Source organism: Dasypus novemcinctus, chromosome 18, assembly GCF_030445035.2.
Source record: "Dasypus novemcinctus isolate mDasNov1 chromosome 18, mDasNov1.1.hap2, whole genome shotgun sequence".
Lineage (NCBI taxonomy): Eukaryota > Metazoa > Chordata > Mammalia > Cingulata > Dasypodidae > Dasypus > Dasypus novemcinctus.
Genome location: NC_080690.1, coordinates 4,738,909 through 4,766,564, shown reverse-complemented (window position 1 = coordinate 4,766,564; position 27,656 = coordinate 4,738,909). Strand labels below are relative to the sequence as shown.

Genomic DNA, 27,656 nt, shown 5'->3' with positions numbered 1-27,656 from the left:
GAGTGCCTACAACTGAAAGCTGAAGAATTGCATCCATCAACCATGTGGGATCTAAGCCCCCTCTCGATACAGAGGTGGAGTGGACATCACCATCCCAGGGTCCACAGGGTGGAGGAAGAGAGTCGGATTAGAGTGGCCTTACTGATATTCTACTATGAACTACTGTAATGGAAGAAAATTTTTTTAATTAAAAAAAAAAACACACATCTGGTGGGAAAACAAAAAGCCATGTGTGCAAAACAGACTCTGTGTTTTCACTTCTTCCTTCTGCCACTTTCCAGGGTCCTGATCGGTCTTCAGTTGTGAGATCTTGATCCTCACAATCTGTGTTCTACGAACTCTTCATCTGCTGAAACTAGCACGCCCAGTGTGTCAAGCCCAGGTCAAGGCCAGGTGGTCTGGACCAGGGGCCCCAGCCCTGACACCTGAGCAGGTGTGTGTGCCCGGAACCACACGACGGTTTTGGGGGGCAGACCTCATGCCAGAGAGGCTGCACCAGCACCAGGTGGGCACGCATCTGGCACCCGCTCCCATGGCTCCTGGGTCAGCGCCCTGCTTGTGCCCTCTGAACGGGGTTAGTCCCCACTTGTGATGTGCACTCGTTTAACAAGCACGCGGTAGAAAAGCGTGCAGGAAAACAATGACAAAACACAAGTAGCAATGGGTAGTATTAAAGGTGTGGACACCAACAGACCTTTTATTAGTGAGGTATTTAACTGCATATCTGTAAAAAACATTCCAAAACAAAGGAAAGAGTCGGAACCTAATGCTTTGAATTTACGGTGGGAATATCTGAGGAGTCTAATATTCTGCATCTACTATTCTATCAGCTAGGAAGACTACCTAATGCACCCGAGAAGCTATTAAAAACTGGCTTTTTAGAAGGAAAATCCATCACGTCTAAGCCCTTGCCTGCGTTAAGCCTCTGCACCTCCCCGTGCATGTCTGAGCTTGCACTTTTCTTTTGAAGGCAAATTTACAAGGCCTTCTGCCTCATCAGGGCTATTGCTGAGTGGGAAGTTGGATGAGCTTCCTTGCAGAAAATGCAGAACCTGCAAAATGCCAACAGCTCCTTTTATGACGGCTTATAATCAAAGCAAACCATGTCATAAAAGGTTGCATTTCCACCAGACCTGCAGAAGGTCAAAGTTTAGAGCAAAAGACAAAAGAGAAAGGTCTACGTCTTCGAGACGCGCTTCCAGCCCCCGTGAGCAGGGCGTTCTCACTGCTGGCTGGGGGGCTCCAGGCCTCTCGCAGATGGACGGGGAGCAACAGCTTTGCTCGGAGGCCCCTCCCGAGCTGAGCCCGCGCTCCGTAATGCTCCGCGTTTCGGGACACCTGGGGTGTTTGTTTCAAGTCAGTTACTCCGTCAAATCACCCACCGCCCCCTTGGGGAGCAGCAGCACGGCATGTGAGCAAGGCATGGGTGCTGGGAGGCTGGACGCCAGGCCAAACCTGTGAGGTCATCCAGCCCTAATTTACAGGGCGGGCTGAGCGAGACGTCTGCCATCAAGGCTGCCAGCTCTCTGCTCCTGAACGTCCCCCGACCTGAAGTACTCGCAGAGCTGCGCGTGTGCTTCTGTGAAGCTCTCCTAGCACCCACTTACTCGTGGTGCCAATTTACGTAAGGCAGCTCCAAAGGGCCGACGTGGCACTTTATTAAAAACACTGTGAGACCAGGTGCCCTCCAGAGTCTTCTGCTATTTCCCCCGTTCCTACACTGTCATGGCTTTTTAAATGAACACAGGAATTCTATGGCATAGAGAGCTGCTCCCAAGATTCTCACCAGTTTCCCAGTTAAAAGGGCACATCGCAGGAAGCTTTCCAACTGGGAGACGGCGTCTTGTCTCCAAGCTGACAGCTGCTGAGGAAGAGCCGAGAGGGCCGGGGCGGGGGGACGGGCCCGAGGCACCCGCACCGCTTGAATCCCCTCCTCCGCAGTAAGAACTCAGGGCAAAAGCCCCTCCCAGCAGAGCGCTGGAACCCGCGGGGCGCCCACCGGCTTGAAGGCACGGCGTGGGTTAAGAGCTGCGCGGCTAGCTTGGTACTGAGGTTTCTGGGAGGCCCGCCCGCCGCTGAGCACGGCAGAGGGAGGGGACCGGGCACCCGCCTGTGCGCTGCCCCCCCAGCTCTGAGGACCAGCGGAAGCCCGTGTCGGGGCGGGGACGGCGGGCGCTCCTCAGTCCTGGTCCTCCGGCGGGTCCCGAAGGCCCTCGCTGTGCCGACTCCGCCCGCTGATCTCCAGCAAGGCCTGGGCCTCGGGGTCCACATCCAGGATGCTCTTGGCGCCCTTGCCCTTGGGGGGAGGGAAGAGAAGGGGTGGGCGTGGTCGAGGAGCCGCAGAGGCGCGGGCTGCCCCTGCCCAGGAGCCAGCAGTGCCCTCCTGTGGGGGCCCAGGCTTAGGCGAACGGGCTCAAGAGTTCCCCCGGGCTAGAGAGAAAAGGGGGCAGGAGGAGGCCACCTGTCGCCAGGTGGGTGGTGCCGACCCTGAACCGAGGAGCCCTGGAGGACCACCCCCCGCCTCCTGGGTGATTTGCACAGGCAGACCAAAAAGGCTGCAAAGCACGCTCAAGGTCACCCAGCTCCGCCCCGCTCCCCAAGGCTGTCCCCTAAGCTGTCCGCAAGTCACGCTGCAACTCCGTGGCTGCGTGAAACCCGTTTAGGTGGAACCATCTCCAAAGCGAGGAGTAAAATGGGGGGAAGAGTCTAGAAGGTGGCGAGGTGCCCCCCAGCTCAAGGTCACCGCTGACTCACCGGGTGTGCCTCTGCGAAGTCCCCGACGGCCCACACCTCCATCCTGTCGAACTGGAAGCTCTCCTCCGCCGACAGCTGCGGGCTGTTGTAGGTGGTGCACGTGGGCTTGGCTTTGCTGTGGCCTTTCCCGAAATCGACGTCTATCCAGAGCCCAAAGTAATTGTGCTGCCCACCCATGCCCTGTGGGGAGGCGCACAGAGGGCAGCGTCACCACCTGCCACTGTTCCAGGAGCAGCAGGCGCCACGAGCCTCACGTTGCTCCTTCCCACCACCCCGAGACAAATGCGGAGCAGAAATGAACGCAGTTTTTTAAAACTGTGAAATACAGATGGATGCAATTTAAGAATCCCACCTCAATGTCTAGAACAATCATCGAGGTCTCCAGATTTGCAGCCCACGGCCCTTTCTCGCGATGCCACGCAGGCTGGAAGAGCAAGCAATGGCAAAGGACGAAAAGAAAAGGAAAAACCGAACCCCCAGGCCATGAGGGCCCACAGACCCCCAAGCCTCACGGTACGGGGAGGCGACACGGGGCTCGACGTCGGGAAACCGCCCACGCGCCAGCCGGGCGGGGACCCGGGCCTCGCACAGAGCGGGACAGCGCGCTCCCCGCCCAGGCTTACCAGCCCATTCGGGATCGTCTGCTGGCCATGGTTCAAGTACATGTAGTGGTCGTTGTAGCCTGTGTCCGTGTACACCCCGACCCTGGGTGAGAGGGAGAACAGGAAGCACCGGCTGTCCCCTGGAAGTGACCAGAAAGCAAAGCCACCAACAGTGCTGCGTCTGAGCTTAGCCCAGAGTGAGGCGGGAGCCTCAAACACGCTGCCTCTCAGATAGCAAACCTGCCGGTGTGCCCTGAGCTCGGCCCCCGGACACCGGCCGCTGTGGGGACCCGGGCGCAGCGCCCAGACCCCACGGAGACACAGATCCCACAGCTCCCACGGGTGGCTGCGTCAGCGGAGGGGGCTAGGATGACAGCCCCAAAGGAGCGTGGCGTCTGCTGGTCACCCTCAGCTCCTGCGCAGGGAGCAGAGCACGAGTCTGTGCTCTGTCCAAGCAGGGATGGACAGCGGGCTCAGGCCACGAGCCCACCGCAGTGGGCAAGAGCAAGTCCACCTTGAACTCCAGGCAAGGTCGGGGAGTCCTCCACAAACCCGGCCTCCTCCAGGAGGGACGTAACGCCGCAAGGACCGTCCAGCCCCCAACGCAAGCGGCACCCAGAAGGAGAGAGAAGCTGTGCCCGGGGCGCCCTGCAGGGAGGGGCGGGCGGAGAGAGGGGGGCGCCCACCTCAGGCTAAGGGTGCAGGTGCGGGCACAGACCCCTTTAACCACCCCCTCACTGCACCAGGGCCCGCGCCCATCCGTCAGTAGGAAAGGCCAGGTGGGAGGAAGACTCTTCTCTCGGGAACAGGACGAGGGCCTGGAGGTCAGCTGTGGCTACACGAGGGTCAGGCCGACCGCGACTGACCCCCACACTGCCCGGACCAACGAGCAGGCAGCAACCCACCCAGCGCTCAGCTCTGCATGAGCTGCATCCCCACGATGCCACATAAGGGAACTCGGCCCACCTGCCCAGCACAGGCGTCGGCTGAGGGCGGGGCTGGGGCTCACCGGCCCCTCGCCCAGGCCAGGGCCTCCAGCTCTCCCAGCTGCACCCCAGGAAGCAGCCCCGTGGCAGTGACTCACTCGGTCTCCAGCCGGAGACAAGGGACAGGCCCACTCACCGCACCTGCCCGAGCCAGGGGTCTGCGCCAGCCCTGGTGGGCAGCTGCCCGCTGCTGGGATTTCACTTCCACGTTTGACAACAAAACGAGTTCACGTTTGGAAACTTGGTCATAGCATTTTGCACCTTTCTTCAGGAAGATTAACTCTGCTTGTTAATAAAACATTAAAACTCACAGATTCCATCCAAAGTTAAGACAAAAGGAGCTGCAAGAAGCTCAAGTTCCACCTAGAAGAACCCTCAGGGACCTCCTATCCTAAAGCAGAGCCCCTGGCTGCCCGGGGAAAGGAACGACTTTTAATTTCCCGAAGCCCCCAGTGGCGCTGGGGGGAGGACGCCCCCTCCTGTGACACTGAGACGGGGAGAGGTGGGTGCAGGAAAGCGCCCCCTGCTGACCTGCCTGCCGCCGGCGCGTGCCCGCTGCTGCTCCCGCTCAAACCCCACGGACGCCTCCTTTCCTTCCGGGGTCTGGCCCCTGGGCACGCTGGGAGAGGCTGCCCGTGTGCCCAGCCCCAGCAGACGCCCTGGGCACCGGGGCCCTGCTGGACGGCCCCACATGTGTCACCAGGGTTCGATGTGAAGGAAGCTGGCGGAAGCGAGCACGCCGTGCGGGACTCCCTGGGAGAGGACCTGCCCTCTGGATTCTGCGGGGCGTCCTTAGCCGCGAGCGCAGCCACGTGCTGCATCCGTGAACCCTGCTGGTGAAGCACCGAGCCTGGGGATGGCTAGGGGCCCCCACACAGCAGCGAGGCCCTGGGAGCAGCAACTGCCAAAAGAACCTGGAACATTCTAAAACCTAGAGATAAATCCTAGAAACAAGAGGACTTTGGGGACGGGGGCCCTAACTCCTCAGCTGAGGCTTGAAATCCTCCTGCTCCATTCAAGCAAATGGCCACTCGGCCTGTCAGTCCTCTCCAGTAACGGGCACTCTCCTCCTGGGCACCGTTCCCGGGGCTCCAGAAGGTCTGCTGGCAGAGGGAAGGCAGGCGCCACTACAGAGGTACAACATGACAGAGGGCCCAGGGCACCTGGCCTGGCCCTCGGTGGTCAGGAAGGCCTCCTGGAGGAGGTGACACTGAGCTGAGCCCCAACAAGGAGTTAACCGAGCAAACGGGTGGGAGAAGGGAGAACGCAGCACGTCGTAGTCCTGAAGACGAGAGCTCCGCCTCTTCTGGAAACTGCACACAGTTTGGAAGGACAGGGCATGGAGGTAAGGGAGGAGCCAGTCCCGAGGCCACAGATGCGGGCGGGGGCTAGGCAGGTGCCCTCGACACCATGGTGAACAGGGCACTTCGTCCCGAGGGTGGTGGGGTCTGTTAAGGGGTCTTCAGAAGAGCATCGTATTGGACGCTGGGTGACGTGGCGAGGGGCTTGGAGCGGGCGGGGACAAGCAGAGGGGCTGGGTCGCTGACCCCTGTGGAGACACCATGAGAGCGAGCCTATAGGGACAGCGGGATCAGGAGGAGCTGGTGACCCACGGTTTGGCACGTGGAGTCACCTGCAGGGGTAACGAGGCCCCTCTCCTCCGTCTCTCAGGGCCCAGGCCCACGGAAGGACGGGGAGCTCCTCCCCTGCCCCTCTGCGGCCCGCGGCCTCCTAACCGCCGGCCGTCCCTGGAAGCGCAGGGGCCCTGCGGCCTGGCCACTGCATGCAGCTCACGGGCCTGCACCTGTTAGGGCCAGAGCCACTGGCTCCCAGGGAGACCCACCGAGCACACGCCCCGCTACACCCGACAACAACACACCCAACAAGCACAGGCCCTGGAGAAAGAGGGGCTCAGCTTCTAGCTTGGAGACCTGCTCAGTGCCCCGGCAACGAGGGTTTTGCAACATTCTTAGAGGGCCCTTTCTATCAGGATATTCTCTGAGGGAGGGAAAGAATTTTTTTAGAACCTTTCGTCCCATGCAGTCAAGGTCATGTGAAGCAGAATCACAAAACCTGAACAACGTGGCAGAGGAGAAAGGCAAAAGTGGCAAAGCAAACAAAAACAGGGGTACCAGCAAAAGAAGATGGTCCCGGAGAGAGCATCAGTCACCTGCATCCCAGCTCCCCCACGACCTGCAAACTGGTGTCATCTGGCAGCACCGGCCTCTGCTCCTCATCGGGAACTGGGGTGAGGACGCCCCGACCTGCGTGCCCTACCCTGCGGCCGGGATCCAAGGAGGAACCAACACAACAACAGCAGGAGCGGCTGTGACGATCGGCCTCACGATGTCGGGAAAAACCGTCAGGGAAGAGGACGGAAGTAGCCCTCCCAGCACTTGGCGGTACCCAGAGCCGTCTAACCGGGCTCCGAGCTGGGGTTCGGGTCCCCAGACCTCACCTTGAAACTGAGGCTTGACCTCCCAGGAACAGGACGCAAAGCCGCCGAAGACGTGGCCATCGTGGTCCTCGAGGACAGCCACGCAGGGCCCACGGTGCACGATGTGCCCGCAGAGCTGCGAGAAGCTGTGCCCGTGCAGCTCGGACGAGAAGAGCAGGTGCCACCTGTGTCGCTGCTCCCTGGGCAGGTGCGAGTTAATGTAGATGACCGACAGCACGTCCAGGAGGCTCCCGAACTCCCTCCCTGGGTCGACTGTGCGCTCAGGGATCAGGCTGGCCAGCTGCGGGCACGGGCACAGGACGAGGAAGCCTTTGCAGACGACCACACGCAGAAACGTGGCCACGTGGGGCTCCCGGAACACCCAGGCCTCGACGGTGGCTTGGTCACAGTCACAGTCCAGCTGCTCAGGCCCCAGAAGCTCCTTGCCACCTAGGAAGGGGAGAGCGTGGTACTAGCAGGGTGACTGCAGCACCTCGGTTTTGCACCTCAGCCGGCGCTGTCCACGCGTGGCCACCGAGCACTGGAAATGGGGCAGGTCCACCCTGAGATCGCTCCAAGTCTAAAACACACACTGGATTTGAAAGTGTAATAAAAAGAAAGTAAGGTATCTCAATAATTTTCTGTATCAATTACATGTTCAAGTTATACTTCGGATATATTGGGCCAAATAAAATATATTATTAAAATTATTCTCACCTGTTGCCTCTTCCTCTTTTAATGTGCCTACGGAAACATTTAAACTCTGATGCGTGGCTCGCATTTGTGCTCGCATTATATTGAGTCGGTGCTAATCTAAACAGTTCCACTCCAACCCTTATCTTCTTTCCTTGGCAAGCTGCAAGTCAGAGGCCCACAAGACAGCTGTGCCCTTAGCCCATGGCCCACCCTCCGAAACTCCTGGGCAACTGGATCCTGGGAAGCCGCACCCAGAGAGCTGCTGCCTGAGGGTTCTGGCCCCAACAGCACCATCGGGAAAGGTTTTCTAAGTGTGCTCTTTCCCAGGCAAGTCGGAGCGGTGGCTGGTAGCTTCCTGGGGCCCCCACCAGCTAATCTGGGAGAAGCAGGTTTCATTAACCGTGAATTAGCCTTGTTCCTAAGCAGCGCCCACCTCCTACCTACCAAACGGACTGGTGACATGATGGTGACAGATGGCACACACTCGGGGCTCAAATTGGTCTGGCTTCAAATCCTGGCTCGCGACCTGCATGGCCTTGGGCCAGTTCCTTCACCTCTCTGTGCCTCGGTTTCCTTGTGTGTAAACGGAAGGGGAGCTGGAACCCCCCTCCCTTGGCTGGTACGAGGCCTAGAGGAGTTTGTATTTTCGAGCACTGGCTGGCTTGTACTGAGGCTCAATGAACAGTTACTGTAAACACCACCCTCTCGGAACTTCGGGTCTTGACTCAATGAGGTCTTCTCTAATCGGGCTTGTTTTATTAACCAGGAGATGTAGAAACCTGATTACTCAGCCTTCTATTAATACTTCCCAACTTCTATTATGTTTCAAAATTCCTCTCATTTCTAGTCAAACTATCTTTCAAATACTGCTGATTTTTCATTATCTGTATGCTACCTGAAATCTTAAGAATAATTTTAAACTTCTATAACTGCTTCTACCAAAATGAAAACTGGGAAGCAGACTTGGCCCAATGGTTAGGCTGTCCGTCTACCACATGGGAGGTCCGCGGTTCAAACCCCGGGCCTCCTTGACCTGTGTGCAGCTGGCCCACGCGCAGCGCTGAAGCATGCAAAGAGTGCCATGCCACGCGGGGGGAACCCCATGCGCAAGGAGTGCGCCCCGTAAGGAGAGTCGCCCAGCATGAAAGAAGTGCAGCCTGCCCAGGAATGGTGCCACACACACGGAGAGCTGACACAACAAGATGACACAACAAAAAGAAACACAGATTCCCATGCCGCTGACAACAACAGAAGCAGACAAAGAAGAACACACAGCAAATAGACACAGAAAACAGACAACTGGGGTGGGGGGGGAAGGGGAGAGAAATAAAAAATAAAATAAAATAAAATGAAAACTTTAGTCCTCTGCTTCTATGATTCTTCTTTTAAAACATACTGACTCCAGACTGATGGAGGAATTCACTCATACAACAAACGACAGATGCGTCTGAGCCATCACCGTAAATTAAGGAGCTCTGGCTATTATGGGCAAATTCTTTTTGAGTTCCAAGTACCCCATTTAAAATAATTTTTAAAACATAACCTATTTTCAAACCACATTTAAAAATCCGGCTTTACAGTAAACTCTCTGCTCTGCAAAGAGATTCTCCTCAGGATTTTTTAAATCCCAAAAAACTCATAATACCTGTTTCTTGCACAAGACACCAGGTACACATCGCCCTTGAGTGGGTGTGGGGCATTCTCCAGGACTGAGTATACATTAAGCCAGGAAACAGGCACCAGTAAGTTAAAAAGAACTGAAATCATTCAAAGTCTGTTCTCCAACCATAATGGAATGGAATTAGAAATCTTAACAGAAAGCAATTAGGGAAATTCACAAATATGTACAAATTAAACAACCCATTTCAATGGGCCAAAGAAGAAATCATAAGGAGAATTCAAAGAATATTTAGAGATGAATGAAAACAAAAATACAATATATTAAAACTTAAGGGATACAAAGAAAGCAGTGTGAAGAGGGAAATTTATAGCTGTAAATGTCTCTATAAAAAAGAAGAGCGATTCCAAATCAACACCCACACCTTTTACCTTAAGAACTTAAAAAAAAAAAAAGATCACACTAAACCTAAAACAAACAGAAGGAAGGAAACAAAAGAACTAAAGAGAAAATAAAAGAAATAGTCTGTAAAAACAAGAGAGACAAATCAACAGAACGAGAGATTGGTCCTTGGAAAAGATCAACAAAAAAGATCAACAAAAGCCTTCAGAAGGATCAAGATGAAAAGAGAGAAGACTTACATTATGAAAATCAGGGATGAAAGAGGAGCCATCACTAGTGATCTTACAGAAGAAGGTGTACGAGGAGATACCTCGAGCACCTGTATGCCAGCAAACTACACAGCCAGTGACAAAGCTGGAGGGCACGCGTCCTGATTTTGAATCTCACTGCAAAGCCGCAGCAATCAAGGGAGCTCAAAGGCCTAAGTCGGCGCCCGCATGGCCAGGAGCTCGGGAGCTCAAAGGGCACTTGCCTTGAAGCTTCATCTGCGAGAGCAGCTGAGCAGCCAGCGCCTGCGCCCGGGAGGAGGCCCCTGGAGCTTTCTTCTGTGTCCAGCCTCGCAGCTCCCGTCTGTAGTCTAGCACGTGCACTACAGAGGCAACCAGATCCTCTGTAAACTTCAAGATCACAATTTTACTGTTAACGACACTTTCACCGAGACCAATGTCCTATCAACATGGGGAAGGGCGCTTTCTTTAATGCTTTCATGCCACCTAGGATGTGCCACTACGGAGAAAATGCTACTTAAGTCTTAGATAGTTATTCCTTTTTCTAGTACACAGTCATTTGGCCTCGAAGTTTGCCAAGGCCTCTGACTGGGGGTTCTGACCTTGAAACAAGCATTACATGATCTAGGGCTCCCCAAGGATGGACATGCAAGAGTGCTTCCATGGCTGAGAAGGGCTTCCCGTCCTCTCTACCTTCTGGACTTCTCTTGCTTTCACAGGACCTTCTGCAGCAGAAATCATTCTGAGAATTATGAGACTCTTCTCCTCGGCATTTCCTTTTAGCAGGTGGGACAGGGACATCGTGAACTGCTCCTGGGAGACGTGCTCGCTGGGCCCCTTTGCCTTCCCCGTCGGGGCAAGCCTCCGCATGCCGTCGTACAGCCTGGCGATCATCTCTGTGGGAAGAGCGTCCCCAACGTGGCTCTGTTGGGAACATGTGGGGGGGACGGCTGTAGTACAGGGTCAGAGTTAAACCTGGTAGTATCACGGAAAAAGAGCTACGGGACCAAGACCGACCACGGCGCTTCCACCAGCAGCTCGGCCTCCTTAAATCTCCCTGCGCGCCATCTTGCCCCACCTATGGGCACCCCATGGTATCCCTGCTCATGGCTTGTACTGGCCATTGGAGCGTTCCACTGGCCAGTCTCTCCAAACTGGGCCACGTCGTTCCTGCCTCTGGCCAGCACCTACGCGTCCCCCAACTTAGAACGTCGCCATCTGTCTAGACTGTTAGCTGCCATTCGCATGTTGGAATTTATTAATATATGTAGCAAATATCTAACGTGGCTAATTCTGTCTCCTCTGTCAGGGACTTCCATGGGTTATTGGCTTTCAAAAACAAGCCAGCCAAATCTGGCCCCTGGACTGTGCCTGCAACCCCGCTCTAGACGCAGGCTAAGGTCTTGCCTTCAGCGCCTCCAGCGAGAAGGATTTGGGAGAGGCCCTTGGGCTGTTCTGATCAGATGACAGAGCGCCGAACAGCCCATCGATCTCCGCCTGCTCCTCAGGAAGAAACTGCGCGCGGAAGGCCTGCGCCGAGCGGCTGCTGCTGTTCCCCATCCTTCTGGCGGAGCTCTCTGCAGACATAAAGACAGACAGAGAGGAAGATCAAAATGCGACCAGCCTAGGGGTCAAGGGTCGGCACTTATTAATAGCTGGTCCAGTGTATACATATTGATTTAGCTGCAAAATGTGGCTAAAATCAAGCAGCGCTTTCAGTGGGGTAGAAATTAACACGTCAAAACTAAGTGGGGAGGGAAGCAGATTTGGCTCAACGGATAGAGCATCCGCCCACCACATGGGAGGTCCAGAGTTCAAACCCAGGGCCTCCTGACCCGTGTGGAGCTGGCCCATGTGCAGTGCTGATGCGCGCAAGGAATGCCCTGCCACACAGGGGTGACCCTGCGTAGGGGAGCCCCACATGCAGGGAGTGCGCCCCGTGAGAAAAGCCACCCCAGGCAAAAAAAGCGCAGCCTGACCAGGAATGGTGCTGCACACACACGGAGAGCTGACACAAGATGATGAAACAGAAAGAGACACAGATTCCCATTGCCACTGACAAGAATTCGAGTGGACACAGAAGAACACACAGTGAATGGACACAGAGAGCAAACAATAGGGGGGAGGGGAGAGAAATAAATAAAAAATAAATCTTTAAAAACAAATTCAAGTGGGGAAAGTCAGTCCTGATTCCTATCATCTCCCGAAGCACAGTCAGGATGGCCCAACAACAGAACAAAATTGGTAATTTAGTCATTCTAAATACTTATTAAAAAAAAGTGGAAAACCTATAAGGTTAAACGATTATGTGCGAATAAATCACCACTTTGTAATTAGTGCCTGGAAAGCAAAGAGGGTCTTTGAGAAGTTGCCCTTAGTGGCCTGGCCAACGCCAGCATGTGGCCTCAGGCAAGCTACTTAAACTCCCCGTGCCTTGGTTTCCTCATGGTGGGATGGGAATAACCACAGCCCGACCTCAGAAGTCTGTCGTGGTAATTAAATGCATTGGCAAAAGCCACGGACCAGCGAGACCCAAGGAGCCTCATCTGTGCACGGAGAGACCAGCCCGGAAGGCAGTGACCCAGGGGCCGCGCTCACGGCCGTGGCCCTCACTGCGGAAAGGGTCAAGTGCCGGCAGAGGGGGGACGAGGGATGGAAGAAGTCTCTTAAGAGGTGGGGGCGCCGTGATGTCTCAGCACTCATCCTTGGACTCTGTCTGGAAGCCCTGGGTCAGGGGCTGCTGGAAGGACACCCACCTCCTTCTCCTCGGGCAGCTCAGTAAACCGACTCAGGGAAAGAGCAAATCGCCTCCTGCCTGGTAATGCCAGGGGAGGGGAAAGTTGTCCCGGCAGCCACTGAGGGTGGAGAACAGTCCCTGCTGAAGAGCCAACTTCAAAACTTCGTGGGGCAGGAGGACGCACAGGAAGCCTGCAGCACGGCCCCCGTGGGGCGGCAGAACAGGGGCCCATGCGGCCCAGGCCAGACAGCCGCTCACCTGCCGTCTGATCTCAGTGCTTCCTCTCGACTTTCTCAGCAGCTTAGGGGCCAGAGGGAGGCCCTCCAGCCCTGGGCACTGCGCCTGGCCCTGTGTGTCCTTATCCTAAGCAGAGGGCACTGCACCAGCTGGGGCTTCTGCGCCAACTCTAAGGGGCAGCAAGGGGCCAAGAGAGCTGCACCTGAGCCCAGGGACTTGGCTCTGAGCCAGCCATCACGTGTGGATTTTTACTGGAGAAGAGGAAGGAGCGCAAAGCAAGGGAGAAGGTCGGGAACAAACTGCCTGTGCAGATGATTTTAAATATCCCACTGGCCTCATCTCTGGGCTGGATGCGTGAGTGGCATCCTGAGGCCATGCCCAGGATAGATCTCCATAAAGCAGGTGGACGCCCACTGGCTCAGGGCCAGCAGAGACACACCTGTATCAGAGAGAGGAGGGCGGGTCTCTAAGAGAGTCTAGGAGGGGCTCGTTATGGCACTGGCTTGTCCCAGATGACTCTGGGGAGAGTTGAGTGAGCTTAGCTCTCGACTGGGTGCTGTGGGCTGTGGGTGTCTTTCAAAATAAAAATCCAAAACAATAATAATAAAAACAAGCAAGGGCAATTTGGTGACTGGGTGTGGCAGTTTGAAACTGTTTTATGAATCCCAAAAAGAGAAAGAGCATGCTTGTGGGCTGGTCCCTTCCTGTGGCTGTGAGACCTTTTCTCAGTTGAACTGCCTTAGTGAGGGGGCACTCAGGTTGAGTCTCTGCCCTCTCGCCAATAAAAAAGAGACCGGCCAGAAGGAGCTCTCCTGGGTTTGACGCTGCCCCGTGATGGAAAGAGGCTGCAGGGGCTGGGGCCCCGGAGAGAGGAGCCACTTGCCTGAGAGCCTGGGACAAGCGGAGCAGCCGCGCCTGAGAGGAGGCCCAGTGAGAGACGAGCCCTCTGCCAGCTGCGCTCAGCTGAGCTCGGGGAGACAGAACCACCTGGAAGGGGAGACAGTCCGCCATCTCGCTCCCCCACAGGGCAGCTGACTTGGGTGAGAAAGCAACTCTTAGGGTGCCATGAGTTGGACTTTTCACCACCTCGGAACTGTGAGCTTTTACCCCAATAAATACCCTTCAGAAAAGCCAACCCATTTCTGTACTACGCATCGGCAGCCCTCTGGCAAACTAGGACACTGAGCGTTGTACCCATTTTTATCTGAGACGCAATAGGAACAGAGAGGAACAAAGCTGTCGCGAGGAGAGCAGCAGCACCTGGTCTACCTGGAAGGGGCTACCTTTGTGGCTTGCGCAGTGATCTTGTTTGGCCTTTGGTTTTGCTCAGCCACGGTCCCTAGGGGACTTTGTCCGACGTTGCTGCTCCATGAATCTGTCTGGCTTTGGCCTTGCCCTGAGCCCAAGCCAGTTACCAGCTGACAAGCCCAAGAGTGAAAGTCTCAAGATTAAAGTGGCATGCCAGCGGAAATCCCGCCACGCTCACACTCCACCGATAATACTGGCTCACTGCTACTGCTTTAGCCAGAAATGGTTTGAGGTTACGTCCCCCTTACCAGGGAAATGCAAGATTCTCGCAAAAACTGTTAGTCTGCCAAGTCACCAAAAACTTTCTCATTCGGCTCTTCCATCTATCCTGTAAATCCTTGAAATCGGGTAAATGACAAAGTGGTAAAAGCTCATCCCAGCTAATTAAATTTTATTCTTAGCCAGAGCTTTCATCCCAAAGGTCATGGCACTGTGTCCACTTCTGGAAAACCTTCCGGTTCGTGACATGAGAAGGCCCGTGACTTACCTACATGGCTGGAGGAGAGGAAGGTCGCCCATCCTGCCCCCCGCACCCAAGGTCTGCCCCCCACCCGTGGGGCCCCTCTGGGCAGTTTCCGTAATACCCCTTCTCCCGCCACCTCCCACCACCCCCACTCCACCATGCCTGTGATTCCCGACACTGCTTGACCTTAACTGACACTGCATGACCTTGACCATTCCTAGAACTGGTTGGGGCCTCAGTGGGCATGAGCGCCAGCTGCTCCCGCTCACTGCGCTGGGCCAGCCCGGCCTCCTCGCCACTCCTCCAGAGTGAGCCTGCTCGCCCAGCCTCTGCCCTCGCTGGCCCTGCCAACCCCAGCACTACGCCCCCGAGCGGCCGCCGGCTCCTTCCCTTCACACGCTCTGGGCAAGCATCATTGCCTGGTGGACGTCGCCTCAACCGCCCCGCCCAGGAGCGCCACCCGGTCCCTCTGCGTCCTCCAGGCACCTTATTCTCCAGGACCTGACGCCCCATGGCATAGCCACTCGCTAGGTCGCGCCTGGCCTGCCCCAGCACCCGAAGCTCCCGGCCAGCCGTGTTTGTGGACTGACTGCATGACCCTCCCCTTTGCAGTCCCCTTGGAGGGAGGCAGCTCAGCCTCCAGCCACCTTGTCCGGGGGCCATGTGGAGACTGAGTGTGCAAGGACAGACTCCACTGGGTCACCCCTGGGGCACCCCCAGCTTTCAGGACACAGTGGACCCCACCTCCCCCGCCTCTAACCCCTCAGGATTCCCAAACCCTGTGAAAGGATGTGGGGGGGGGCCTTTAAATGCAGCCACTCAGAAGTGTCACCACAGTGTCACCACACCCATGGCTGGGCTATCAGTGTGCCCAGGAGCTGTGTCCCCTGGAGGTCACATGTCCCACCTCTCCCAGGAGCCCAGCCATTCTGACAGCAATCATTCACTCAACAGATAAGCAGATTCATTCAACAGATAACCATCCCATGTTCCCAGGGGCAGACCCACAGGCTGGCCCTGCAGAGCCAAACTGGGAGCAGCAGAGACCAGCAGGGCAGAGGGGTGGAGGCCAGCAGGGAAGAGGGGTGGAGGCCAGCAGGGCAGAGGGGTGGAGACCAGCAGGGCAGAGGGGTGGAGGCCAGCAGGGCAGAGGGGTGGAGGCCAGCAGGGCAGAGGGGTGGAGCAGGAGCTCTGGAAGCTCCCCGAGTCAAGAGGGCAACAGCTCAGAGGACGCTTTCTGCAGGGTCTCCAGGGACAAAGAGCCCGTTCTCCTCAGACACTGAGAACAGTGGCCCCAAGCCTCGGGGGAGACAGCGGGCTCAGCCAGGACGGAGGTCTGCTGGGGGGGTCAGGACACCAGGCAGGGGTGGCAGAAAGAGGGGGCCCCAGTCCACCCCAGTCCCACTAGAGACAGGTTCCTCCACTGGACCCCAGTTGGCTAGGAGGAAGGAACAGAGCTGGGCCAGTGGCCTACGGCGGGCAGAAGGGTAGTAGACCACCAACACGAGGGGCCGCTGGGCGCAGCAGTGGGGGAGGTCAGGGCCAGCCAGGACAGTTTTTCTGGTTTTTCCAGTAGCTGGGGAAGAGTGCACAGTGGCCTCAAGCAGGAGCTGCAGGCCTGGAGGCCTGGGAGCTGGGAGACGCTGGGGACGCGCCTCTGCCCCTCCCCCTCCCCGCCCGCAGCACTGTGAAGGGGCATCTCAAAGGAGCTACAAGGTCAACACCACTGGCTCCAGCCCTGGGCAAGGCAAAGCTGATGCAGTCGTGGTGGCAACGGTTGTGGGCTGTGCCACAACCTCCTTAGTCGTGCCAGAAAGTTCCAAGGTCAGCTTGAGGGGAAAGCTTCTGATACACCTTTCCTTCTCCCAAGGCAAGTTCCAGAACTTTCACTCCCTGACCACGGGTTCTGAGTCTCATGGGACTGTCACGGGTGACCCTCAGTAGGGGCACAACCCTGGCAAGTTGTGCGTGAACACAGTTCCGTAGATTGACACGTCTCAGATACTCTCCCAGGAGGCTGCACTCCGGGGTCCTCCAGCCCTCAACCTTTCTGCTCCTTGGACCCCTCTGCCTGCCAGGTGAAAGCCACGGGCCTCTCACTAAGTCCACACTATACCGTGAATCATTTAAGAAATACATCACGCCCGCACCAACATGCCTCACTAGAGGTGCTTTTTTTGAATTTCAGTTCAAGCTCACGGTTCCCTGGCTAAGAGCCCCTGCTCTAGAGAGTGTGTTTGGGCTGCGTTCAGCAGTGCTTCTCAACGGGGGTGCTCTCGTTCCTGGGGACACTGGCAATGACTGGAGACATCCTGATGCTGTAACTGGAGGGTGCGGTGCTCCCAGATCTAGGGGTAGAACCTGGGGATGCTGCAGCACTACGAGGGAGGACCCGGCCTAAGGCCTGCAGGGCCGGGGGTGAGAAACTGAACCCTGAGCCGAGTGTGGCCTCCCTCTGCACGGGGCTCCTGGGCTCTGACGTCCCCGTGTGACCAGAGCCTGGCAGGTGTGAGCTAGGTGGACACCTGTTGGTTTCATCTGTGGGCAAGTTGCAGAGCCTTTCTGAATCTCGGTACAAGGGAAGAAAGACCACCAGCCCCAAAACAAGGTTGAAAGGACTAAGACAGGGGCTGCAGGGCATTTAATTCTCCTTTCTGGAAGCCAGAGACAGACTCAGCGGGTGTGTCCAGGGCCACGGAAGGCAGAAGGTGTGGGAGCTCCTGTTCCTTCAGGACAAGGGACCCGCCCTGCCAAGAAGGAAAGAAAATGGCTCTCCAGGGAGAGTGGGGCGTGGAACCTGCCGGGATCCTAGACCTGGCCGGCTCCTTCCGGAGCTTCTGGGATGGCTTCTGTCACGTGGAGAGCACCGTCCACCCTGAGGAGCCTAGCCCCCCACCCGCATCCTGGGAAGCCTCTGACCGCCTCCTCTGGACAGGGGGGCTTCAGGGCCTGTGGCCTCAAGCCCCCACTCGGGGCAGGGCTGGCTTCTGCGCGGGCTGGACAGGCCCCCCGGCTGCACGGAGTTCCTGCGGGAGGAGGGCACCCGTGCGGCTCACACCAGGGCTGGCCTCGCCCCGCAGGGCTGCTAGCCAGGGGCGCCTTCTCTTCCTCTCCCAGGGGCTCCGAGCGCAGAATCAGCTCGAGGTCCCCAGGAGGAAGGCAAAGAGGAGGGCCCCCCCACACACCCCGGTACTGACCCGCGACTCGCCTTCTCCGCAGGAGCCCCCTTTCCCTTCCCGTCCCGCCACCCGCTCCTCTCCTCCTTCTTCTGGGCAGCGTCAGGCCTCGGCCCTGGGCTAAGCACCGCGCAGCGGGGACCCTCCCATCTCCGCCACCCCCGAGCTCGGGAAGGGCCCAGGGCGACTCTGCTCTCGCCCGTCGCGGGCGCCCCTCCGTCTCTCCGCGCCGCGACCCCGTCCCCAGGCCACCCACCTCCCACCCCGGGCGGCGCCCAGGCCGGGTAGGCCATCGCCCAAACCCCCGCCAGCCGGGCCTGCTCCCACCCCGCGCCCCGGGCTCAGCTCACCGCGGCCTGGGCCCGCACCGACGCGCACGCCCGCCTTCCGGTCTCACCGCCCACTCTCCGCCCCCTGGGACGGCGCCTGCCGGTTGCCAGGGGACGCCGCTAATGGGCGGTCTTCTGCCCCAATCGCGAGAGTGGACGCCGGGAGGGAGGCGGAGCCCGAGAGAGACAGCCAATCGTAAGGCCCTTTGGGGGAATGGGCGGGCGGTGTGGGCGGGGCCAGGGCGGGGCGGAGGGCCGGAGGGAGGAGCGGCGGGGAGGGCGGGATTCCCGCAAGGCGGGGCGAGGGGCCGGAAGTAGCTGGAGGAGGCTGCCAGGGTGGTTGGGTGGTGGTGGGGGACCGTCCTGAACACACGCATGATACCCCCCAGGAGCCCCTCAGGACTCCTCCCGTGGCTGCAAGTGAGCTGGCTCAGTCTGCAGTTGCAGGGACTGTATTTTGACACCCACCAGCCTGGTGGCTCAGTGACGTTGGTACCTGCCAGGCAGACTTTTGCCATCGGTGCAGCCACACTCCGCCGGCTGGATTCCAGCCACGACGGAGAAGCCTGGGCGCCCTGATCGGGCACCTCCCATCTGCTTGCCCCCCTGCACCCTCACTGGAAATGTGCTCAGCCCCACCAGCCTTCCTGGCCATCTTCCAAGCTGGAACCAGAAGAGAAGCTTCTCCCTAGCTCTGTAGGCCTGGCCCATGCCTGTCCCCAGGGCAGGGTTCCAGCCTCCTGGAGAAGTTGCCAGGAGCCAAGGCCAACATGTCAGGAGAAGTGGATCCACAAGGGCAAAACGTCCCAAAACCCAGCCAACTCCACCCTTTTATGGGCAAGTTCAAGGAGGGAATAAACCCCAGCCCTTCACCTTGACAAGTTCAAGTTAGGTTTGGGTCACCTACAGCCAACATTCTGATGCCCAAGATGCATGGGGCTCTTGGGACTAGGGTCTTAGGCCATTTTCTTGCCTCTATAGCCCCTTGTACTTCTTGTGCATACCTCTGCGCTTATATGCAAACTTTACATGCATGTTTTCAGTAATATTCAAGGCAGTTGAACTTTACACAAAGAGGCAAGTTCCTGTAGAGGCCTTACCAAGGACCTAGGGGTGAGAGAGGCTTGTCCAGGAGCAGGCATTGATGGGGAGGGGGATGCACTGGCCATACGGAAATTAAACCCAGTAAACCAATGAAGAGTTGGTTAGCTTTGAGGCAGCACACACAGGCAATTCTAAACACCACCAGTGATAGAATCCCCCACCCCCACCCTGAAAAAGCCTTTTAGTGGTCTAAGCACTAAACCAGGTATCTGCAAACTTTCTCTGTAAAGGACCCAGTAGTAAATATTTGAGCTTTCCTGGGCCACATGGTCCCTTCCACAACAAAACTCTGCTGACATCTTGCAAAAGAGGCCATAGACAATGAAGTGATTGAGCAAGGCTGTGTTCCAGTCAAACTGCTTATGGACACAGAAATTTGAATTTCGTATAATTTTCACGTGTCCTGAGGGTCTTTTTTATTTTATTCAAACACTTAATGTTTAACACTGTGTGTGTTCACATACAGGCTCCATCAGTAAAGTTGGCAGAACATTCCTATCTCGTTTAAAAAATATTGAGACAAGGATGTAGCTGCCAGACACCTGAGAGACAGGTGTTGCCCTTAGCCTCACAGTTTCCCTCTGATGACTGGAGTGATTTTTACTAGGCGGTCACACTGATAGTTTAATGGGTGAAAGAGCCCTTCTGAAACGGCTCAAACAGGCCGCAGGTTGAATGTGAGGCATCAGGCTTCCCTTATTCTAGCTAGGAATCACTTAGAGAATTTGCCTCGGCCTCCTTGCTCCTGCTAACACTGCGGCACCCACTAATGGTAAATCTCTCAGCGATGGGACAAATTCAGAGGCGGTGAAACAAGGGTTTACCCATGGAATTACTCAGAACGAAAGAGCTCTTGCTGTGTTAATTTCCCGCCTTTTCCTTGAAAGCGTCATCCTTTCTGGATGATCTAAAACAGTTTTTCCAAACAAAATAAAAAGCACATAGTGAGCACTGCAGGAAACAGTAGGAGTCATTCATGAAGAAAGAAGAAGAGGAAAAGAAGAAATTAATAACGCCCAACACTCATGAGTTAACACTGCATTTAACTCTGCAGCGGGGACAGGCAGGCTTCTGGTTAGGTCCACAGTTGTTTCAGGTGCAGGCAAGGGTGGGTGGGAGCATTTCATGGTGACGATCGAAACCTTCACAGGAAACACTGTTTATAAGGTGGGTCGCTGTGTTCAGTTTTAGTTTAAAATGTTGGGATGCTGTAGCACTAGAGAAAACCTCTGGGAAATTGTGCTTGGTGTCAATAATAGAGATAATTTGGCTCTAGAAGGTAGGGATATAGGACCCAAGTACAATTGTGCATGAACATTGCTTCAGTATGTCAAGAAATACTAATATATTTGAAGCCATGAGTTTCTTGGGGCTCCTACAGAACTAGGAGTAGAGAAGAGGCAACGGCTAGCGTCTACCAGATGCTTGGAGTAAAAAGTGATTTTTACTAGTGAGGTCAAACTCAGAGACTCTCATTCTTGGGGAAAACAAAAACAAAAACAAAAACAAAAAAATAGTCCTTATGAAATTGCCTGAATTTCATGCAGTTTCAGCATGAAGGGATCCAAGGTTGTTTACCAACCTGGGCCCAAGCCCCGACAGTGGGCTGTGAGCTCTGATCACCACATATTGCGTCATCTCGTGCCTCAGTTTCTTCACCTTTTAACATGCTAGCAATAGTGCCCACCCGCATGGCCTCTTGAGAGTGTGACACCTGGAACTAAAATCATCTGGCCCATACGAGAAAGTGTTACCACTTCTGGCATTTATTCTTCACAATAACGATGTGGGCGGATGGGTCAGATCCCGTTAGGGAAGCAAATGACTTCCCGCATTCTTGGAAGTCCTGCTTACATTTCTGTCATTGATTTCCAGCTACGCTCAATTACGCTCAGACAACACACTCAATATGACTTTTTAAAATGTTTTATTTTACTTATTTCAAATTACTTTTAATTTTTAATTTTTTTGCCTTTTTTGAAACTATTATGATTATTTCATTTTCTCATCAATTTTATTGCTAGTTGTTGGCTTCAAAGATGAAGATGTTGTGCCCAGACAACAGATGTGTTACAGCCATGGCAAAGGAGGATCATGGGCGCAGGGTCCATCCGGGCACACTCACAAGGCATATGAACGAGTTCCAGCATCCATGGGGCACCGTCATGGCGGGTGGAATTCCACACAACAACCGAAAGAATATCCAACTTCCACCAGCTCTGCCACACCCCAGGTGCATGGGCAGTGACCAGTGAAGTAGGATGGGTCATGATGGGCACCCAGTACCAACAGCCATACCCATGAACCTCATCTCCTGGAACTGAAAGTCAATCTAGTATTCTAGGTTGCCTAAGAGCTACCTACTGAAAGCCTCCCTGCTGCACAAATGTGGCACCTCTCCAAGCCGAACTCAGCATACAAATGCCTCACGTTCACCCCAGCATGGGCCACAACCCCCATGGATGAGCCTCCCTGGCACCGAGGCACCACCACGCAACAACTAGCAATACAACCAGAAAAAGGCCCTGAAAAAAAGGAGGAAATGGCAAACACAAATGAGTCCCTATGGTTAAGAGATTCCAAAGTGAGCCAGGAGGTCATCCCAGAGGTCAACCCACGCACATCTCAGCAGGATCCCACCAACCACCACAGTAGACATCATGTCACATAGTGTGGCTACTGAGGGCCCCAGAGACACCCATACACCACAGGCAGTGCAGACAGCTCAGGAGCCTGGCACCCTACCAATGGACCCTACCCTGGAGCCTATGCCCCCCAATGCGACGCAGCTGGACCCAGCCACGGTCTCCCCAACATGGCTCCTCTGCCCCTTCCATCCGAACCCATCATTAGTACTAGAATCCACAGGTTTTCATCCAAGAGACATAAATTTCTGGGCTCCCCATGTTCCAGTGGAGCCCCAAATCTCAACGGAGCCGCAACACCCACTCACCAGCTCATCAATGTGACTTTCAACCACTGAAATACTGTTGATTTTCAGCTCCGTACGTGGTCTATTTTGATACATGGACAAAAGGCGCTTGGAAAAAAGGTCCATTCTATATGCTGGGAGTGACGATCTACCTATGTGCTAATTACAACAAGTTAGGCAATGGTGCTGTTCAAGTGCTTTAGCTTTGCACCTTTACTGATACATTTCCATGTTTTATATACTGAAAAAATCATATTTCCATCTCAAAAACAAAAATATAAAACCCATTTTTAACTCACTGGCCATACAAAAGCAGGTGACCAGCCAGATTTGGCCTGCAAGCCATAGTCTGCTGACCGACCCTTCACGCAAAGACTGTGCCTACTGTTGTGTTTTAGTACATTTGCACACTTTCATTACATATTTTTTATTTGGAGAACTCCCAGGTATACAGTGGGCCCCTGACACATGTAAACTCAGCTATACACATTCATTTCAAGAGTAAGTTTGAAATAGTTCAGAATTTTCCAGACTTTCTTAGGGCACAGTTTGAGTTTCTGGCTCCTGTCATACTACCTATTCCTAAGTGAAAAGAGGCATGGTGATTGTAAAGACCAAGAAAAAGAACTTGGGTTACTTTAATTCTATCACTCTATGTGACCACTTGGATTTTTTGTGTTCAAATTTTTCCACTGAAGAGCAATTTAAAAGTCTAAAATCAACCACAAAGAAACAAAGGCATGCACCTATTTTTTGTTTCTGGAATTGACTATGTGATGAATTTTTTTGTTTTCTGTCAAATTAATCCTTACATTTAATGATAACTATTTGTAAACCTGTTGTTTCATGAAAGAAACAATTGAAATTATTAAAAGGTAACTCTTCAATCAACTATTGGCAAAGATAGATACACCTGGCTGTGTCTGTTGACCACGAAACTGCAAAGAATATCAGTTCTGCTGGAGGAGTGGACAAATTTACAGATTTGGTGCAAAGGAGAAGGACAGGAGCGGGGACCGCAGAGACCCATGATCAGGCTTCCTTATGCTCTCTCTCGCCACGAGGGTCACACGAGTCCACAACTTCCCCAGCAGGGAACCTCGCGGCAGCTGCAGCATCTCAGAGGTGCGTGCAGCATCTCTGTCCAGAGAAGCCCACTGGAGACCCAGGGCTGGTGGCAGCACCCCCTGCCAGGCATGCCCCCGAGTTCCAGACCCTCAGAAGGAGCTCCACAGAAAATGTATTGTGTGTGCACAGTGGGGCACGGTGAGCCCCTCTGATAATCGGGGAACGGAGGGATGATGCCAGTGTCAACTTCCCAGGCTCCAGCCAAGGGCCGACTTGGCGAGCAGGTCTTTCAAAGATAGCCGCCAGGCCCGCTGCGCGAGCTCTTGTCTGCACAAATACTTAGTAGTAGTTTATCCCCCTTTCTTAAAAAAAAGAAGCATGATTATAATTATATCAATACATTATCTTTTCCCTTGTTTGTGCTGTAATGTTTTTAATTTTTAAGAAGTTTTTACTGGAATGGTTAAATATACAAAATTCAAAAGAAATGTTACCCTTATTTCTGACCATGATAATGACATTTTATGATTATCTCTGAAAATAATTTTGTCAAATAAAGGGGTGATAGGGAAGCAGACGTGGTTCAACTGATAGAGCGTCCGCCTACCATATGGGAGGTCCAGAGTGCAAACCCAGGGCCTCCTGACCCATGTGGTGAGCTGGCCCACGCATAGTGCTGCCGTGCGCAAGGAGTGCCGTGTCACGCAGGGGTGTCCCCCACATAGGGGAGCCCCACGCACAAGGAGTGTGCCCCGCGTTGAGCCGCCCCCCACAAGAAAAGCGCAGTCCACCCAGGAACGGCACCGCACACATGGAGAGCTGACGTAGCAAGATGACACAACCAAAAAGAGACACAGATTCCCGGTGCTGCCAAGAATACAAGTAGACAAAGAAGAACACACAGCAAATGGACACAGAGAACAGACAACGGGTAGGGGGGAGGAAGGGGAGAGACATAAACAAAATAAATCTTTAAAAAAATAAATAAATAAATAAATAAATAAATAAAGGGAGATAAAATTGGCTCACTCCTGATGACAAATGCACCGGGTACATTGCTGCCTGTAGACCCCATGTGATTCACAGCTAGTTTCCCTGCAAGAAGCTGTTTCATGAGAGTCATGCTCTTTGCCAGCTACCAAAGTGGCACCACCCTGTGACAGTAGCAAAAACAGGTTGCACTCTAATCTACTCACCTGCTTGGAAAGTTTGTTGTTGCTGTTTTTTAATTCGGGGAGACACATTATTTCAAATTATGCACACAAAACAGACTTTTTTTTTAATACACCCATCATGCTATTTCAAGCCGTGCCTGCTCCCTGGGTAGAAGGGTGCCCTCTCAGCGGCCCTGCTCTGTCCACAGGGCAGGTCTGCCCACTACCTGCCACCCTCCCTGCCAGTTCTCCCGAGTCGAGACTGACACTCCCCACGGGGGCCGAGCCACCTGCAGGCCCCGGGCGCCCTTGCTTGCGCTGTCCCTCTCGTCCATGCCCCAGGCAGCCTGAGTCACTGCAGAAGGGGCTCTCCTGGGGTGACGGGACCCAGCAGTGAGAGGCCGCAGGGCATTGGCCCAGGGCACTTGTGAGCAGCCACCTGAGGCTGGGCGTGGCCCGGCCAGGGGAGTCCCCCGGGAGGCACAGGACAAGGGTGCGGGGAAGAGCCAGCTGGACTCCCAGGCCCACCTGCCTCCAGGGACACCTGCACCTGCTCCCTGGGCCTGTGAGCACATGACCTTACCTGGCAAAGGGGCTTCGTGGGAGGATTCACCCAGGACCTTGGGATGGGGCGTCATCGAGCGTGATCCAGGTGGCCCAGTGTCATCACAGGTGCTCACGAGAGGGGTCGGGAGGGTAGGAGGAAGGGGACGTGGAGGAGGAGGGGGAGGGGAGGAGGGGGAGGGGAGGGTGGCGGTGGGAGGAGGGACTAGGAGATCAGGAGAGAGTGGAAGGTGCTCAGGGCCACGAGGTGAGTCGCAGGGGCCTCTGGACACTGGGGAAGGCAAAGGAAGAGGCTCTCCCTGACCCTCCAGGGGGCCTGCCTGCCGACATCTTGGTTTTAGCCCAGCGAGGCCAATTTTGGGCTTCTGGTCTCTAGGATGTAAGAAAAGAAACTAGTGTCGCTTAAGCCATTAACTTTGCAGCATCGAGTTATAGCAGCCACGGATGGGAGACTCGTACACCCCAGGACTGGTCAGATAAAAACTGCAGGACTGGTTGAATAAACACTTCCTGCCACCCCAGCTCTCCTCCCAACATGAGCCTGGAAGGGTCAGAAATAGGAATGCAGATGTAGTAAATAAAAATACAGGACAGGGAAGCAGCTGTGGCTCAATCAGTCGGGCTCCCGTCTACCATATGGGAGGCCCTGGGTTCGTGTTCCGGGGCCTCCTCGTGAAGGCGGGCTCACCTGCACGCCGCGGAGAGCTGCCAGCCCACAAGCACCACAGAGTGCTGCCCAGTCCACAAGTGCCACAGAGCGCCAACTCAGCAAGGTGATGCAACAAAAAGGGGAGACAAACTAAAACAGAGAAGAGCGTGCAGCTAATGGACACAGAGAGCAGACAGCAAGCAAGCTGCAAGAGGGGAGGGGAAGTAAAATACATAAAATACAGACACAGAAGAACACACAGTGAATGGACAGAGAGCAGACAGCATACAAAAAGCCCTAGGGGGGACGGGTGATAATTTTTTAAAAAACTAAATATTAAAAAACATATATATATACAGGACAACCAGTTATGTTGAATTTCAGATAAACAATATATATATATATATTTAGTATAAATAGTCCCAAATAGTGAATGGGACATACTGAGTGAGACTAAAAACTTGTTTATCTGAAATTCAAGTTTAACTGGGCATCCTGATTTTTATCTGGAGGTCCTACTCCAAAAAAATAAACAAACAACCCAGCAGCCTTCAGGAGGAGAGGAGCAAAAGAAAACAACTCACAGGAAAGTGGATTTGGCTCAATGGCTAGAGCGTCCGTCTACCACATGGGAGGTCCAGGGTTCAAACCCAGGGCCTCCTGACCCATGTGGTGAGCTGGTCCACACACAGTGCTGATGTGCACAAAGAGTGCCGTGCCATGTAGGGGTGTCTCCCGCATAGGAGAGCACCGTTTGCAAGGAATGCGCCCCATAAGGAGAGCTGCCCTTAGTGAGAAAAGCACAGCTTGCCCAGGAGTGGTGCTGCACACATGGAGAGCTGATGCAGCAAGATGACGCAACAAAAAGAGACACAGATTCTTGGTGCCACTGACAAGAATCCAAGCAGACACAGAAGAACACACAGCGAATGGACACAGAGAGCAGACAATGGGGGCGGGGGGACAGGAATTAAAATAATAAACATAAATAAATCTTAAAAAAAAAACCAACAACCCACAATCCCTCTGCAGCCCACGGCAGGTTCTGAAGGCCAGGGCAGGAGACTCAGTGTCACATCAAGTTCCACACCTTTTCACCAGGGACTAGGCATCTTCAATCAATGAACTGCTTTCCATCTAAAGTGACGCCAGGACCTAATTTCATAAGAAAGGACAGGAAAAAAATCATGGGCGAGGTGCTGGGATTTCCATCCAGGGGCAAGAGGATGGCCCTCTTCCCACCCTAACTACTGAGCAGGCTGGAGGGAGAGGAAGACACAAAAATAAAAGCGGACTTCACGAGGCACCTCCAGGATGCCGTCTGGTTGGGAGAGACAAGCTACAAAGGGATAAAATCTCAAATGAATGTGGCTCAAAACAATGTGGACTGTGATAAGGTGTCCTGCATTTGTTTTCCATCTTTTCCTCCTCACCGGATTAGGAGCCACCGTGGGGCAGGAAAGGGGTCTTTTGCATTCCCCAAGCACATATACCCTAAATCGCAGCTGGCTCAGTAACTGACTGTCTGGAGAAATCCGCTCTATTTCTGGGAGAATCGCCACTTGTAAGGTAGCTGTGTGCCCACAAGGGGGCACTCATGACCACAAAATAAGTGTCTACAGGTGTCTCGTTTCATATTTATTTTAGAAGATTTAGCTTTACAGAATTATTTTTTAAGTAATCCCCAAGTGTTTCTCCTTGATTTTTTTTTAATTTATTTCTCTCCCCCCATTGTCCGGGACCCACGTTATGTTTCGTGTTCCTTCGGCTCCTCTTGGCTGGGATGGTTTCTCAGACGTTCCTTGTTTCCGACGACCTTGACCTTTGTGGAGAACTGGTCAGGCATTTTGTGAAATGTTCCTCCCAAAGGATTTGCCTGATGTTTCTCTCACGATGCAACTGGGGTTCTAGGATTTGGGGAGGAGCCCACAGAGGCGAAGTGCCCCCCTCTTCAGGTCCCATCAGGGTCGAGCTGTTGGGCTGATGTTGACCTTGATGAGGTCCTGTTTGCCAGGTGTCCCCGCCGGAAATTCCCTCTTTCCATGCTGCGCTCTTTGGATCCTGTGGGTGTTTTTTTTGTTTTACATTTTTTTAATTAAAGTTAATAGATCACAAAGAATGTTACATTCAAAACATAAGAGGTTCCCATATAACCCGCTCTCCACCACCCCACCCACAAAATTTTTGTAAATTGTATTTACAAAATACAAAAT

General features: G+C 54.3%; 1 protein-coding gene across 2 annotated transcripts; it reads right to left on the bottom strand.

The window, feature by feature from the left end:
• Nucleotides 1-665: 665 nt before the first annotated feature.
• On the bottom strand, nucleotides 666-18,064 carry MEAK7 (MTOR associated protein, eak-7 homolog). 2 transcript variants are annotated; one of them, XM_004475046.5, is made up of 9 exons: nucleotides 17,994-18,064; nucleotides 11,130-11,299; nucleotides 10,416-10,646; nucleotides 9,968-10,112; nucleotides 6,801-7,229; nucleotides 3,378-3,496; nucleotides 3,107-3,178; nucleotides 2,755-2,934; nucleotides 666-2,296 (listed from the first exon to the last, which is right to left on the bottom strand). In XM_004475046.5, exons 2-9 carry the CDS (start codon nucleotides 11,280-11,282, stop codon nucleotides 2,180-2,182), a joined length of 1,446 nt encoding a protein of 481 aa, XP_004475103.2. In that variant the 5' UTR covers nucleotides 11,283-11,299; nucleotides 17,994-18,064; the 3' UTR covers nucleotides 666-2,179. The 2 variants fall into 2 exon arrangements, with proteins under 2 accessions (XP_004475103.2, XP_004475104.2); XM_004475047.4 differs by lacking the exon at nucleotides 3,107-3,178.
• Between the last annotated feature and the right edge of the window lie 9,592 nt (nucleotides 18,065-27,656).

Excerpts from the sequence above, each read along its gene's own strand:
- MEAK7 (XM_004475046.5), bottom strand. The coding sequence starts at position 11,282 with ATGGGGAACAGCAGCAGCCGCTCGGCGCAGGCCTTCCGCGCGCAGTTT. Across the intron at positions 7,230-9,967 it reads CTCGCAGATGAAGCTTCAAG|GTGGCAAGGAGCTTCTGGGG; the intron begins GCAAGTGCCCTT and ends TCCCCTTCCTAG. Across the intron at positions 2,935-3,106 it reads TGATTGTTCTAGACATTGAG|GGCATGGGTGGGCAGCACAA; the intron begins GTGGGATTCTTA and ends GCCTCCCCACAG.